Source organism: Oncorhynchus kisutch, linkage group LG21 (assembly GCF_002021735.2).
Source record: "Oncorhynchus kisutch isolate 150728-3 linkage group LG21, Okis_V2, whole genome shotgun sequence".
NCBI classification, from domain to species: domain Eukaryota; kingdom Metazoa; phylum Chordata; class Actinopteri; order Salmoniformes; family Salmonidae; genus Oncorhynchus; species Oncorhynchus kisutch.
In genome coordinates, this window is record NC_034194.2 from 47,092,444 (window position 1) to 47,107,179 (window position 14,736).

The 14,736-nt window shown below is 47.4% G+C and overlaps 1 protein-coding gene across 1 annotated transcript in view; it reads left to right on the forward strand.

Annotated features, from left to right (window-relative positions):
* gareml (GRB2 associated, regulator of MAPK1-like) overlaps window positions 1-14,736 on the forward strand; it is a 108,755-nt gene that overhangs the window by 13,608 nt on the left and 80,411 nt on the right. The window contains exons 3-5 of the mRNA XM_031800880.1: window positions 9,798-9,928; window positions 10,098-10,263; window positions 11,032-11,246. Of these exons, the coding sequence (XP_031656740.1) occupies window positions 9,798-9,928; window positions 10,098-10,263; window positions 11,032-11,246 (512 nt within the window). The remainder of the gene's footprint in view (window positions 1-9,797; window positions 9,929-10,097; window positions 10,264-11,031; window positions 11,247-14,736) is intronic.

Genomic DNA, 14,736 nt, shown 5'->3' on the forward strand with positions numbered 1-14,736 from the left:
TATACAGGGTATTACGGTACAGAGTCAATGTGGAGGCTATATACAGGGTATTACGGTACAGAGTCAATGTGGAGGCTATATACAGGGGGTTCCGGTACAGAGTCAATGTGGAGGCTATATACAGGGGGTTCCGGTACAGAGTCAATGTGGAGGCTATATACAGGGGGTACCAGTACAGAGTCAATGTGGAGGCTATATACAGGGTATTACGGTACAGAGTCAATGTGGAGGCTATATACAGGGTATTACGGTACAGAGTCAATGTGGAGGCTATATACAGGGTGTTACAGTACAGAGTCAATGTGGAGGCTATATACAGGGGGTACCAGTACAGAGTCAATGTGGAGGCTATATACAGGGTATTACGGTACAGAGTCAATGTGGAGGCTATATACAGGGTATTACGGTACAGAGTCAATGTGGAGGCTATATACAGGGGGTTCCGGTACAGAGTCAATGTGGAGGCTATATACAGGGTATTACGGTACAGAGTCAATGTGGAGGCTATATACAGGGTATTACGGTACAGAGTCAATGTGGAGGCTATATACAGGGGGTACCAGTACAGAGTCAATGTGGAGGCTATATACAGGGGGGTACCGGTACAGAGTCAATGTGGAGGCTATATACAGGGGGTTCCGGTACAGAGTCAATGTGGAGGCTATATACAGGGTATTACGGTACAGAGTCAATGTGGAGGCTATATACAGGGGGTGCCGGTACAGAGTCAATGTGGAGGCTATATACAGGGGGTGCCGGTACAGAGTCAATGTGGAGGCTATTTACAGGGGGTTCCGGTACAGAGTCAATGTGGAGGCTGTATACAGGGGGTACCAGTACAGAGTCAATGTGGAGGCTATATGCAGGGGGGTACCGGTACAGAGTCAATGTGGAGGCTATATACAGGGGGTACCAGTACAGAGTCAATGTGGAGGCTATATACAGGGGGGTACCGGTACAGAGTCAATGTGGAGGCTATATACAGGGGGTACCAGTACAGAGTCAGTGTGGAGGCTATATACAGGGGGTACCGGTACAGAGTCAATGTGGAGGCTATATACAGGGGGTTCCGGTACAGAGTCAATGTGGAGGCTGTATACAGGGGGTACCAGTACAGAGTCAATGTGGAGGCTATATGCAGGGGGTACCGGTACAGAGTCAATGTGGAGGCTATATACAGGGGGTACCAGTACAGAGTCAATGTGGAGGCTATATACAGGGGGTACCGGTACAGAGTCAATGTGGAGGCTATATACAGGGGGTACCAGTACAGAGTCAGTGTGGAGGCTATATACAGGGGGGTACCGGTACAGAGTCAATGTGGAGGCTATATACAGGGTGTTATGGTACAGAGTCAATGTGGAGGCTATATACAGGGGGTACCGGTACAGAGTCAATGTGGAGGCTATATACAGGGGGTACCGGTACAGAGTCAATGTGGAGGCTATATACATGGGGTACCGGTACAGAGTCAATGTGGAGGCTATATACATGGGGTACCGGTACAGAGTCAATGTGGAGGCTATATACAGGGGGTACCGGTACAGAGTCAATGTGGAGGCTATATACAGGGGGTACCGGTACAGAGTCAATGTGGAGGCTATTTACAGGGGGTACCGGTACTTAGTCAATGTGGAGGCTATATACAGGGGGTACCGGTACAGAGTCAATGTGGAGGCTATATACAGGGGGTACCGGTACAGTGTCAATGTGGAGGCTATATACAGGGGGTACCGGTACAGAGTCAATGTGGAGGCTATATACAGGGGGTACCGGTACAGAGTCAATGTGGAGGCTATATACAGGGGGTACCAGTACAGAGTCAATGTGGAGGCTATATACAGGGGGTACCGGTACAGAGTCAATGTGGAGGCTATATACAGGGGGTACTGGTACAGAGTCAATGTGGAGGCTATATACATGGGGTACCGGTACAGAGTCAATGTGGAGGCTATATACATGGGGTACCGGTACAGAGTCAATGTGGAGGCTATATACAGGGGGTACCGGTACAGAGTCAATGTGGAGGCTATATACAGGGGGTACCGGTACAGAGTCAATGTGGAGGCTATTTACAGGGGGTACCGGTACTTAGTCAATGTGGAGGCTATATACAGGGGGTACCGGTACAGAGTCAATGTGGAGGCTATATACAGGGGGTAACGGTACAGAGTCAACATGGAGGCTATATACAGGGGGTACTGGTACCGAGTCAATTTTGAGGCTATATACAGGGGGAACCGGTACAAAGTCAATGCGGAGGCCATATGCAGGGGGTACTGGTACAGAGTCAATGTGGAGGCTAGATACAGGGGGTACCGGTACAGAGTCAATGTGCGGGGGCACCGGTTAGTTGAAGTAATATGTACATGTAGGTAGAGTTATTGAAGTGACTATGCATAGATAATAACATATAATATTTAACGAGGCAATCAGTTAAGAACAAATTCTTATTTACAATGACGACCTAACAAAAGACAAAAGGCCTCCTTTGGGGACGGGGGGCTGGGGACGGGGGACGGGGGTCTGGGGACGGGGGACGGGGGGCTGGGGACGGGGGACGGGGGGCTGGGGACGGGGGGCTGGGGACGGGGGGCTGGGGATACAAATACATTTAATTCAAATATAGAACAAAACACACATCATGACAAGAGAGACAACACAACACTACATGAAGAGAGACCTAAGACAACAACATGGCAGCAACACAACATAACTACAACATGGCAGCAACACAACATAACAACACCATGGCAGCAACACAACATAACTACAACATGGCAGCAATACAACATAACAACACCATGGCAGCAACACAACATAACTACAACATGGCAGCAATACAACATAACAACACCATGGCAGCAACACAACATAACTACAACATGGCAGCAACACAACATAACAACAACATGGCAGCAACACAACATAACTACAACATGGCAGCAACACAACATAACAACAACATGGCAGCAACACAACATAAGAATAACATGGCAGCAACACAACATAACAACAACATGGTAGCAACAAAACATGGTACAAACATTATTGGTCACAAACAACAGCACAAAGGGCAAGAAGGTAGAGACAACAATACATCACACAAAGCAGCCACAACTGTCAGTAAGAGTGTCCATGATTGAGTCTTTGAATGAAGAGATGGAGATAAAACGGTCCAGTTTGAGTGTTTTGTTGCAGCTCGTTCCAGTCGCTAGCTGAAGCAAACTGAAAAGAGGAGCGACCCAGTGTAACGGATGTGAAATGGCTAGCTTAGTTAGCGGTGCTCGCTAAATAGCGTTTCAATCGGTGACGTCACTTGCTCTGAGACCTTGAAGTAGTATTTCCCCTTGCTCTGCAAGGGCCGTGGCTTTTGTGGAGCGATGGGTAACGATGCTTCGTGGGTGACTGTTGTTGATGTGTGCAGAGGGTCCCTGGTTCGTGCCCGGGTATGGGCGAGGGGACGGTCTAAAGTTATACTGTTACAGTGGTGCCGTGACCGTTCTTCTGGATCGGATAATCCTTCACTGGATTTCCATCTCAGAACTTCGCCGTGGTTGCTGTTGAAGAATCAGATAAGACGTTGCTGGTGCAGTTTATGGCAATATCGCATTTCACCACAAGAGGGCGCCACTAGAACGTTTTATTATCGAAATTGATGATTTCTCTGGCTGAGGCTCTTCACAGATAAACGATAACTTTTGTGTTACTTGTTTATTTGCAATTCTAATGTATATCTGATATAAGTAGGGTGAGTTTTACCAGTGAACAAGCACCAAACCAGCGTGCGTGAGTGCAGAGTTGGATGGTGAGACGTGCATTGCATGACATGCAATTTTGTGCCATTCCTATCAGAATAAATCTACATGACTGGTGCTACATGTTGGAGTTCCGTGTCGATGACTGATTGTACACAACGCAAGAAGAGTACTGTTACACCAGGGATGTGTGTGTTTTGGGGACCTTTAAACAGAATGTGACTGGCAGAACGGGTGTTGTATGTGGAGGATGAGGGCTGCAGTAGATATCTCAGATAGGGGGGAGTGAGGCCTAAGAGGGTTTTATAAATAAGCATCAACCAGTGGGTCTTGCGACGGTTATACAGAGATGACCAGTTTACAGAGGAGTATAGAGTGCAGTGATGTGTCCTATAAGGAGCATTGGTGGAAAATCTGATGGCCGAATGGTAAAGAACATCTAGCCGCTAGAGAGCACCCTTACCTGCCAATCTATAAATTATGTGTCCGTAAGCTAGTATGGGTAGGATGGTCATCTGAATCAGGGTTAGTTTGGCAGCTGGGGTGAAAGGGGAGTGATTACGATAGAGGAAACCAAGTCTACATTTAACTTTAGCCTGCAGCTTTGATATGTGCTGAGAGAAGGTGAGGAGGAGGGTTTATTCTCCAGGTCTTTAACCGTTTTCCAGAACTTCTTGGGGTTAGACCCACAGTGAGAGAACTGCTCCTTAAAGTAGCTAACTTTGGCCTTCAGGATAGCCTGAGTGCACTTATTTCTCATTTGCCTGAATCAGAGCCAGTCAGCCTGAGTATGTGTGTGCCGAGCCTTTCGCCAAATGGAATTCTTGAGGTGGAGTAACTCTTCAAGATCACGGTTGAACCAGGGGCTGAACCTGTTTTTAATTCATGTAGATTCATTTTCTTTATGGTGGCGTGTTTGTTGACAATACCGTCTTCAACAGAGGGGATCAAGCTGATTCTGTACCATTTTACAGAGGCCAGTTCATGAAGGAAGGCTTGCTCATTAAAGTTTTTTAGCAAGCGTCTGCTACAAATCAGGGCAGGTCATTTCACTGAGCAGCCTCTATGAACACAGGCTGTAAAACAGTGATCACTAAGGTCATTACAGAAAACACCAGACTGATACCTATCAGGATTATTTGTGAAGATAACATCAAGGAGAAGCCTTTTCTGGGTGTTTGGAGTCATACCTTGTGGGATTGGTAATAATCTCAGAAAGATTTAGGGACTTGGTCAGGTGGTTAAGCATGTCCCAGTTTAGGTCACCTAGCAGGACAAATTCAGACTTGGCCAGGAGAGAGCTACAGGCCGGTGCTGATGGAGATTGATAACACCCAGCAACAGTCAACAAAGAGATAGAGGTTGTTTGTGTGTCTCCATAGTGATGTATCTCTGTTCAGCGTGAGAATGGAGCTTGTTTAACGGTTACCATAACAACCCCTCTAGCTTCTGATTGGCTGAGATGAGGCCAGAGTTAGCTAAGGTGCCCCCTGAAGGGGGGGGGGGGGGTGTTTACGCCACTGGCAACAGTCTGCTTTTTAATATTTGTTATAGAAAGTTTGGACACCTTCCTTTTCTCTCTGACTAGAAACCAGGTTTAGAGACTACGTCTCCTCCATGTTTAGAGACCACGTCTCCTCCACGTTTAGAGACCACACCTCCTCCACGTTTAGAGACCACGTCTCCCCCAGGTTTAGAGACCACGTCTCCTCCATGTTTAGAGACCACGCCTCCTCCATGTTTAGAGACCACGTCTCCTCCACGTTTAGAGACCACGTCTCCTCCACGTTTAGAGACCAAGTCTCCCCCAGGTTTAGAGACCACGTCTCCCCCAGGTTTAGAGACCACGTCTCCCCCATGTTTAGAGACCACCACTCCTCCATGTTTAGAGACCACTACTCCTCCATGTTTAGAGACCACTACTCCTCCATGTTTAGAGACCAAGTCTCCTCCATGTTTAGAGACCACGTCTCACCCATGTTTAGAGACCACTACTCCTCCATGTTTAGAGACCACGTCTCCTCCATGTTTAGAGACCACGTCTCCCCCATGTTTAGAGACCACGTCTCCCCCACGTTTAGAGACCACGTCCCCTCCATGTTTAGAGACCACGTCTCCCCCTCGTTTAGAGACCACTACTCCTCCATGTTTAGAGACCACGTCTCCTCCATGTTTAGAGACCATACCTCCTCCAGGTTTAGAGACCACGTCTCCTCCATGTGTAGAGACAACGTCTCCCCCACGTTTAGAGACCACTACTCCTCCATGTTTAGAGACCACGTCTCCTCCATGTTTAGAGACCACATCTCCCCCACGTTTAGAGACCACGCCTCCTCCATGTTTAGAGACCACTACTCCTCCATGTTTAGAGACCACGTCTCCTCCATGTTTAGAGACACCGTCTCCCCCACGTTTAGAGACCACTACTCCTCCATGTTTAGAGACCACGTCTCCTCCATGTTTAGAGACCACGTCTCCCCCACGTTTAGAGACCACGCCTCCTCCACGTTTAGAGACCACGCCTCCTCCACGTTTAGAGACCACGTCTCCTCCATGTTTAGAGACCACGTCTCCTCCATGTTTAGAGACCACGTCTCCCCCACGTTTAGAGACCACGCCTCCTCCACGTTTAGAGACCACGCCTCCTCCACGTTTAGAGACCACGTCTCCTCCATGTTTAGAGACCAAATCTCCTCCATGTTTAGAGACCACACCTCCTCCAGGTTTAGAGACCACTGCTCCTCCATGTTTTTGTATTTGTATTTATTATGGATCCCCATTAGTTCCTGCCAAGGCAGCAGCTACTCTTCCTGGGGTTTATTATGGTTCCCCATTAGTTCCTGCCAAGGCAGCAGCTACTCTTCCTGGGGTTTATTATGGATCCCCATTAGTTCCTGCCAAGGCAGCAGCTACTCTTCCTGGGGTTTATTATGGATCCCCATTAGTTCCTGCCAAGGCAGCAGCTACTCTTCCTGGGGTTTATTATGGATCCCCATTAGTTCCTGCCAAGGCAGCAGCTACTCTTCCTGGGGTTTATTATGGATCCCCATTAGTTCCTGCCAAGGCAGCAGCTACTCTTCCTGGGGTTTATTATGGATCCCCATTAGTTCCTGCCAAGGCAGCAGCTACTCTTCCTGGGGTTTATTATGGATCCCCATTAGTTCCTGCCAAGGCAGCAGCTACTCTTCCTGGGGTTTATTATGGATCCCCATTAGTTCCTGCCAAGGCAGCAGCTACTCTTCCTGGGGTTTATTATGGATCCCCATTAGTTCCTGCCAAGGCAGCAGCTACTCTTCCTGGGGTTTATTATGGATCCCCATTAGTTCCTGCCAAGGCAGCAGCTACTCTTCCTGGGGTTTATTATGGATCCCCATTAGTTCCTGCCAAGGCAGCAGCTACTCTTCCTGGGGTTTATTATGGATCCCCATTAGTTCCTGCCAAGGCAGCAGCTACTCTTCCTGGGGTTTATTATGGATCCCCATTAGTTCCTGCCAAGGCAGCAGCTACTCTTCCTGGGGTTTATTATGGATCCCCATTAGTTCCTGCCAAGGCAGCAGCTACTCTTCCTGGGGTTTATTATGGATCCCCATTAGTTCCTGCCAAGGCAGCAGCTACTCTTCCTGGGGTTTAGTATGGATCCCCATTAGTTCCTGCCAAGGCAGCAGCTACTCTTCCTGGGGTTTATTATGGATCCCCATTAGTTCCTGCCAAGGCAGCAGCTACTCTTCCTGGGGTTTATTATGGATCCCCATTAGTTCCTGCCAAGGAAGCAGCTACTCTTCCTGGGGTTTATTATGGATCCCCATTAGTTCCTGCCAAGGCAGCAGCTACTCTTCCTGGGGTTTATTATAGATCCCCATTAGTTCCTGCCAAGGCAGCAGCTACTCTTCCTGGGGTTTATTATGGATCCCCATTAGTTCCTGTCAAGGCAGAAGCTACTCTTCCTGGGGTTTATTATGGATCCCCATTAGTTCCTGCCAAGGCAGCAGCTACTCTTCCTGGGGTTTATTATGGATCCTCATTAGTTCCTGCCAAGGCAGCAGCTACTCTTCCTGGGGTTTATTATGGATCCCCATTAGTTCCTGCCAAGGCAGCAGCTACTCTTCCTGGGGTTTATTATGGATCCCCATTAGTTCCTGCCAAGGCAGCAGCTACTCTTCCTGGGGTTTATTATGGATCCCCATTAGTTCCTGCCAAGGCAGCAGCTACTCTTCCTGGGGTTTATTATGGATCCCCATTAGTTCCTGCCAAGGCAGCAGCTACTCTTCCTGGGGTTTATTATGGATCCCCATTAGTTCCTGCCAAGTCAGCAGCTACTCTTCCTGGGGTTTATTATGGATCCCCATGAGTTCCTGCCAAGGCAGCAGCTACTCTTCCTGGGGTTTATTATGGATCCCCATTAGTTCCTGCCAAGGCAGCAGCTACTCTTCCTGGGGTTTATTATGGATCCCCATTAGTTCCTGCCAAGTCAGCAGCTACTCTTCCTGGGGTTTATTATGGATCTCCATTAGTTCCTGCCAAGGCAGCAGCTACTCTTCCTGGGGTTTATTATGGATCCCCATTAGTTCCTGCCAAGTCAGCAGCTACTCTTCCTGGGGTCCAGCAAAATTAAAGCAGTTATGCATTTTAAAACATTACAATACAATCATAACAGATTTCACAACACAGTAAGTGTGTGCCCTCTACTCTACTACCACATATCTATAACACAAAATCCATGTGTACATGTCTGTATAGTACGTGTATCATCATGTTTGTGTTACTTCACAGTCCCCGCTGTTCCATAAGATGTATTCGCATCAGTTATTTGATGTGGAATAGAGTTCCATGTTGTCTTGGCTCTATGTAGTACTGTGTACCTCCCATAGTTTGTTCTGGACTTGGGGACTGTAAAGAGACCTCTGGTGGCATGTCTAGTGGGAGCCAGGAGAGATTGAAATGCATATTATTAATATTAGCTCTGTGTACATCCAAGTGTCAGCCGTGCTGCCCTGTTCTGAGCCGTTTGTAATTTTCCCAAGTCCCTTTTTGTGGCACCTGACCTCACGCCTGAACAGTAGTCCAGGTGTGACAAAACTAGGGCCTCCAGGATCTGCCTTGTTGATAGTGTTGTTAAGAAGGTAGAAACTAGGGTCTAGGACCTGCCTTGTTGATAGTGCTGTTAAGAAGGTAGAAACTAGGGCCTCCAGGACCTGCCTTGTTGATAGTGCTGTTAAGAAGGTAGAAACTAGGGCCTGTAGGACCTGCCTTGTTGATAGTGCTGTTAAGAAGGTAGAAACTAGAGCCTAGGAACTGCCTTGTTGATAGTGCTGTTAAGAAGGTAGAAACTAGGGCCTGTAGGACCTGCCTTGTTGATAGTGCTGTTAAGAAGGTAGAAACTAGGGCCTGTAGGACCTGCCTTGTTGATAGTGCTGTTAAGAAGGTAGAAACTAGGGCCTAGGACCTGCCTTGTTGATAGTGCTGTTAAGAAGGTAGAAACTAGGACCTGTAGGACCTGCCTTGTTGATAGTATTGTTAAGAAGGTAGAAACTAGGGCCTAGGACCTGCCTTGTTGATAGTGATGTTAAGAAGGTAGAAACTAGGGCCTGTAGGACCTGCCTTGTTGATAGTGTTGTTAAGAAGGTAGAAACTAGGGCCTAGGGCCTGCCTTGTTGATAATGTTGTTAAGAAGGTAGAAACTAGGGCCTGTAGGACCTGCCTTGTTGATAGTGCTGTTAAGAAGGTAGAAACTAGGGCCTAGGACCTGCCTTGTTGATAGTGCTGTTAAGAATTTAGAAACTAGGGCCAGTAGGACCTGCCTTGTTCATAATGTTGTTAAGAAGGCAGAGCAGCGCTTCTTTATGGACAGACTTTTCCCCATTTTAGCTACTGTTGTATCAATACATTTTGACCCTGAAGTTTCAGGAAATTGCTCAATTTCCACATTATGCATTACAACATTTAGTTGAGGTTTAGTGAATGATTTGTCCCAAATGCAAATGCTTTTAGTTGTTGAAATATTTAACTAAATGAACCATGTCTCTCCCTGTCTGTGTGTAGGTAGGTTCCGTCTGATAGATGAAGACAGAGACGTTAGGGACCCCATCCAGTATTTCTCCTCGGTGGAGGAAGTGGCCGGAATGTTCCCTGACCGTGTCTTCGCCATGGAAACTATCAGCTTCACTGTCAAGGTCAGGGGTGAAGGAGCTTCAGTCAGCTCTACTCTGTCTATTTCAGCTATACATCACAAACCCTGCTCTGTGTGTGTGTGTGTGTGTGTGTGTGTGTGTGTGTGTGTGTGTGTGTGTGTGTGTGTGTGTGTGTGTGTGTGTGTGTGTGTGTGTGTGTGTGTGTGTGTAGGTTCTGTCAGGGGAGTTCAGTGAGGACAGTGAGTCGTACAGTGTGGTGCTGCAGCCTGGTGATGAGCTGTCACTCACGGGAAAGGCAGAGTTTCTCACAGCCACGCCCACCACGGAGAAGACTGGACTGAGCGCGCTCCTGAGACGCCTGGGGAAGACCCCCCGCAGTAAGACCCACACACCACTCCACACCCTGAGCTCTCTCTTTGTTTCACACCACACCCTGAGCTCTCTCTCTGTTTCACACCACACCCTGAGCTCTCTCTCTGTTTCACACCACACCCTGAGCTCTCTCTCTGTTTCACACCACACCCTGAGCTCTCTCTCTGTTTCACACCACACCCTGAGCTCTCTCTCTGTTTCACACCACACCCTGAGCTCTCTCTCTGTTTCATACCACACCCTGAGCTCTCTCTCTGTTTCACACCACACCCTGAGCTCTCTCTCTGTTTCACACCACACCCTGAGCTCTCTCTCTGTTTCACACCACACCCTGAGCTCTCTCTCTGTTTCACACCACACCCTGAGCTCTCTCTCTGTTTCACACCACACCCTGAGCTCTCTCTCTGTTTCACACCACACCCTGAGCTCTCTCTCTGTTTCATACCACACCCTGAGCTCTCTCTCTGTTTCACACCACACCCTGAGCTCTCACTTTGTTTCACACCACACCCTGAGCTCTCTCTCTGTTTCACACCACACCCTGAGCTCTCTCTCTGTTTCACACCACACCCTGAGCTCTCTCTCTGTTTCACACCACACCCTGAGCTCTCTCTCTGTTTCACACCACACCCTGAGCTCTCTCTCTGTTTCACACCACACCCTGAGCGCTCTCTCTGTTTCATACCACACCCTGAGCTCTCTCTCTGTTTCACACCACACCCTGAGCTCTCTCTCTGTTTCACACCACACCCTGAGCTCTCACTTTGTTTCAGGTAAAACTCCATGTTTGGTGTGTATGAACCATCGGACCAATCAGAGCATCTCTCTGCCCTTCGCCTGCCGAGGACGGTTCTGCACGCGCTCCCCTCTGGAGCAGGGCATGCTGGGAGCTGACCACACGGTGCGCAGCATCATCGAAAGGGTCCGACTTCCTGTTAATGTTACCGTGCCGACCAGACCACCACGGAACCCCTACGACCGCCACGTGGTGAGACATCAAATCAAATGTTATTTGTCACATGCTTTGTAAACAACAGGTGGAGACTAACAGTGAAATGCTTCCTTACGGACCCTTCCCAACAATGCAGAGAGAGAGTGTTGAGAAAAGTAATAACACTTAACATTATCTTGGCTACATGGGGAACCAGTAACGAGTGTATGTGAAGAGTCAATGCAAATGGTCCTGTTAACTATTTAACTAACTATTTAGCAGTCTTATGGCTTGGGGTTAGAAGTTGTTCAGGTTCCTGTTGGTTCCAGCTTGCCATGCGGTAGCAGAGAGAACTGTCTATGGCTGGTGTCTGAAGTCTTTGACAATTTTTAGGGCCTTGGTCTGACACAGTGTGTTATATAGGTCCTAGATGGCTGGGAGCTTGGCCCCAGTGATGGACTGGGCCGTATACACTACACTCTGTAGTGCCTTGTGGTCGAAGCGGTGATGCAGCCAGCCAACATTCTCCAAAAATGTCTTCTTCAACTTAAAAAGTAGCTACAAATATTTAAATGTAAAAAAAACATAAAATAAATAGTTTAAACCTTGACGTTATTGAAAAACCATCGGTGGCTATTTCCGAATACCTGGTATATAGTATACTGCCCAAGACTAGTTTGGACCATGATAGATCCTTAGTGATGTGGTCGCCAACGGACTCTCAACCCGCTCCCACGACAGTCCCGTTGATGTGGATGGGGGTTGCTCGGCCCTCCATTTTCTATAGTCCACAATCAGCTCCTTTGTCTTGCTAACTTTGAGGGAGAGGTTGTTGTCCTGGCACCACATAGCCAGGTCTCTGATCTCCTCCATATAGGCTGTCTCATCATTGTCTGTGATCAGGCCTACCAATGTTGGGTCGTCAGCAAACATAATGATGGTGTTGGAGTCGTGCATGGCCACGCAGTCGTGGGTGAACAGGGAATACAGGAGGGGACTAAGTACGCACCCCTGAAGGGCCCCAGTGTTGAGGATCATCGTGGTGGATGTGTTGTTGCCTACCCTTACCACCTGGTGGTGGCCTGTCAGGAAGTCCAGGATCCAGTTGCAGAGGTATGTGTTTAGTCCCAGGATCCTTAGCTTGGTGATGCGCTTTGAGGGCACTATGGTGTTGAACGCTGAGCTGTAGTCAATGAACAGCATTCTCACATAGGTGTTCCTTTTGTCCAGGTGGGAAAGGGCAGTGTTGAATGCAATAGAGACTGATTCATCTGTGGATCTGTTTGGGCGGTATGCAAATTGGAATGGGTCTAGGGTTTCTGGGATAATGGTGTTAATGTGAGACATGACCAGCATTTCAAAGCACTTCATGGCAACAGATGTGAGTGCTACGGGTCGGTCGTCATTTAGGCAGGTTACCTTAGTGTTCTTGGGCAAAGGGACTATGGTGGTATGCTTGAAACATGTTGGTATTACAGACTCAGATAGGGAGAGGTTGAAAATGTCAGTGAAGACACTTGCCAGCTAGTCAGTGCTCTGAGTACACATCCTGGTAACCCATCTGGTCCCAAGGCCTTGTGAATGTTATGGAGAGCGTGGCCGATGATAACATGTTCTGTACTGTAGGGGACTAACTGTGTTCTGTACTGTAGGGGACTAACTGTGTTCTGTACTGTAGGTGACTGTGTTCTGTACTGTAGGGGACTAACTGTGTAACTCTGTTCTGTACTGTAGGTGAATAACTGTGTTCTGTAACGTTGATGACTAACTGTGTTCTGTACTGTAGGTGACTAACTGTGTAACTGTGTTCTGTACTGTAGGTGACTAACTGTGTTCTGTACTGTAGATGACTAACTGTGTTCTGTACTGTAGGTGACTAACTGTGTTCTGTACTGTAGGGGACAACTGTGTTCTGTACTGTAGATGACTAACTGTGTTCTGTACTGTAGGGGACTAACTGTGTTCTGTACTGTAGATGACTAACTGTGTTCTGTACTGTAGGTGACTAACTGTGTTCTGTACTGTAGGGGACTAACTGTGTTCTGTACTCTAGCGGACTAACTGTGTAACTGTGTTCTGTACTCTAGCGGACTAACTGTGTAACTGTGTTTTCTGTACTCTTGGTGACTAACTGTGTTCTGTACTGTAGATGACTAACTGTGTTCTGTACTGTAGGTGACTAACTGTGTAACTGTGTTCTGTACTGTAGATGACTAACCGTGTTCTGTACTGTAGGTGACTAACTGTGTAACAGTGTGTTCTGTCCTGTAGATGACTAACTGTGTTCTGTACTGTAGGTGACCAACTGTGTTCTGTACTGTAGATGACTAACTGTGTTCTGTACTGTAGGTGACTAACTGTGTTCTGTTCTGAAGGTGACTAACTGTGTTCTGTACTGTAGGGGACTAACTGTGTTCTGTACTGTAGGTGACTAACTGTGTTATGTACTGTAGGTGATTGTGGTCTGTACTGTAGGGAACTAACTGTGTAACTCTGTTCTGTACTGTAGGTGACTAACTGTGTAACTGTGTTCTGTACTGTAGGGGACTAACTGTGTAACTTTGTTCTGTACTGTAGGGGACTAACTGTGTAACTGTGTGCTGTACTGTAGGTGACTGACTGTGTAACTGTGTTCTGTACTGTAGGTGACTGACTGTGTAACTGTGTTCTGTACTGTAGGGGACTAACTGTGTTCTGTACTGTAGGTGACTAACTGTGTTCTGTACTGGAGGTGACTAACTTTGTAACTGTGTTCTGTACTGTAGGTGTGTAACTGTGTTCTGTACTGTAGGTGTGTAACTGTGTTCTGTACTGTAGGGGACTAACTGTGTTCTGTACTGTAGGGGCCTAACTGTGTTCTGTTCTGAAGGTGACTAACTGTGTAACTATGTTCTGTACTGTAGGTGACTAACTGTGTAACAGTGTTCTGTCCTGTAGAGGACTAACTGTGTTCTGTACTGTAGGTGACTAACTGTGTTCTGTACTGTAGGTGACTAACTGTGTAACTGTGTTCTGTACTGTAGGTGACTAACTGTGTTCTGTGCTGTAGATGACTAACTGTGTTCTGTACTGTAGGTGACTAACTGTATTCTGGACTGTAGGGGACTAACTGTGTTCTGTAATGTAGATGACTAACTGTGTTATGTACTGTAGGTGACTGTGGTCCGCACTGTAGGGGACTAACTGTGTAACCCTGTTCTGTACTGTAGGGGACTAACTGTGTAACTGTGTTCTGTAATGTAGGGGACTAACTGTGTAACTGTGTTCTGTATTGTAGGGGAATAACTGTGTAACCGTGTTCTGTACTGCAGGTGAATAACTGTGTTCTGTACTGTAGGTGACTAACTGTGTTCTGTGCTGTAGATGACTAACTGTGTTCTGTACTGTAGGTGACTAACTGTGTTCTGGACTGTAGGGGACTAACTGCGTTCTGTAATGTAGATGACTAACTGTGTTCTGTACTGTAGGTGACTGTGGTCTGTACTGTAGGGGCCTAACTGTGTAACTCTGTTCTGTACTGTAGGTGACTAACTGTGTAACTGTGTTC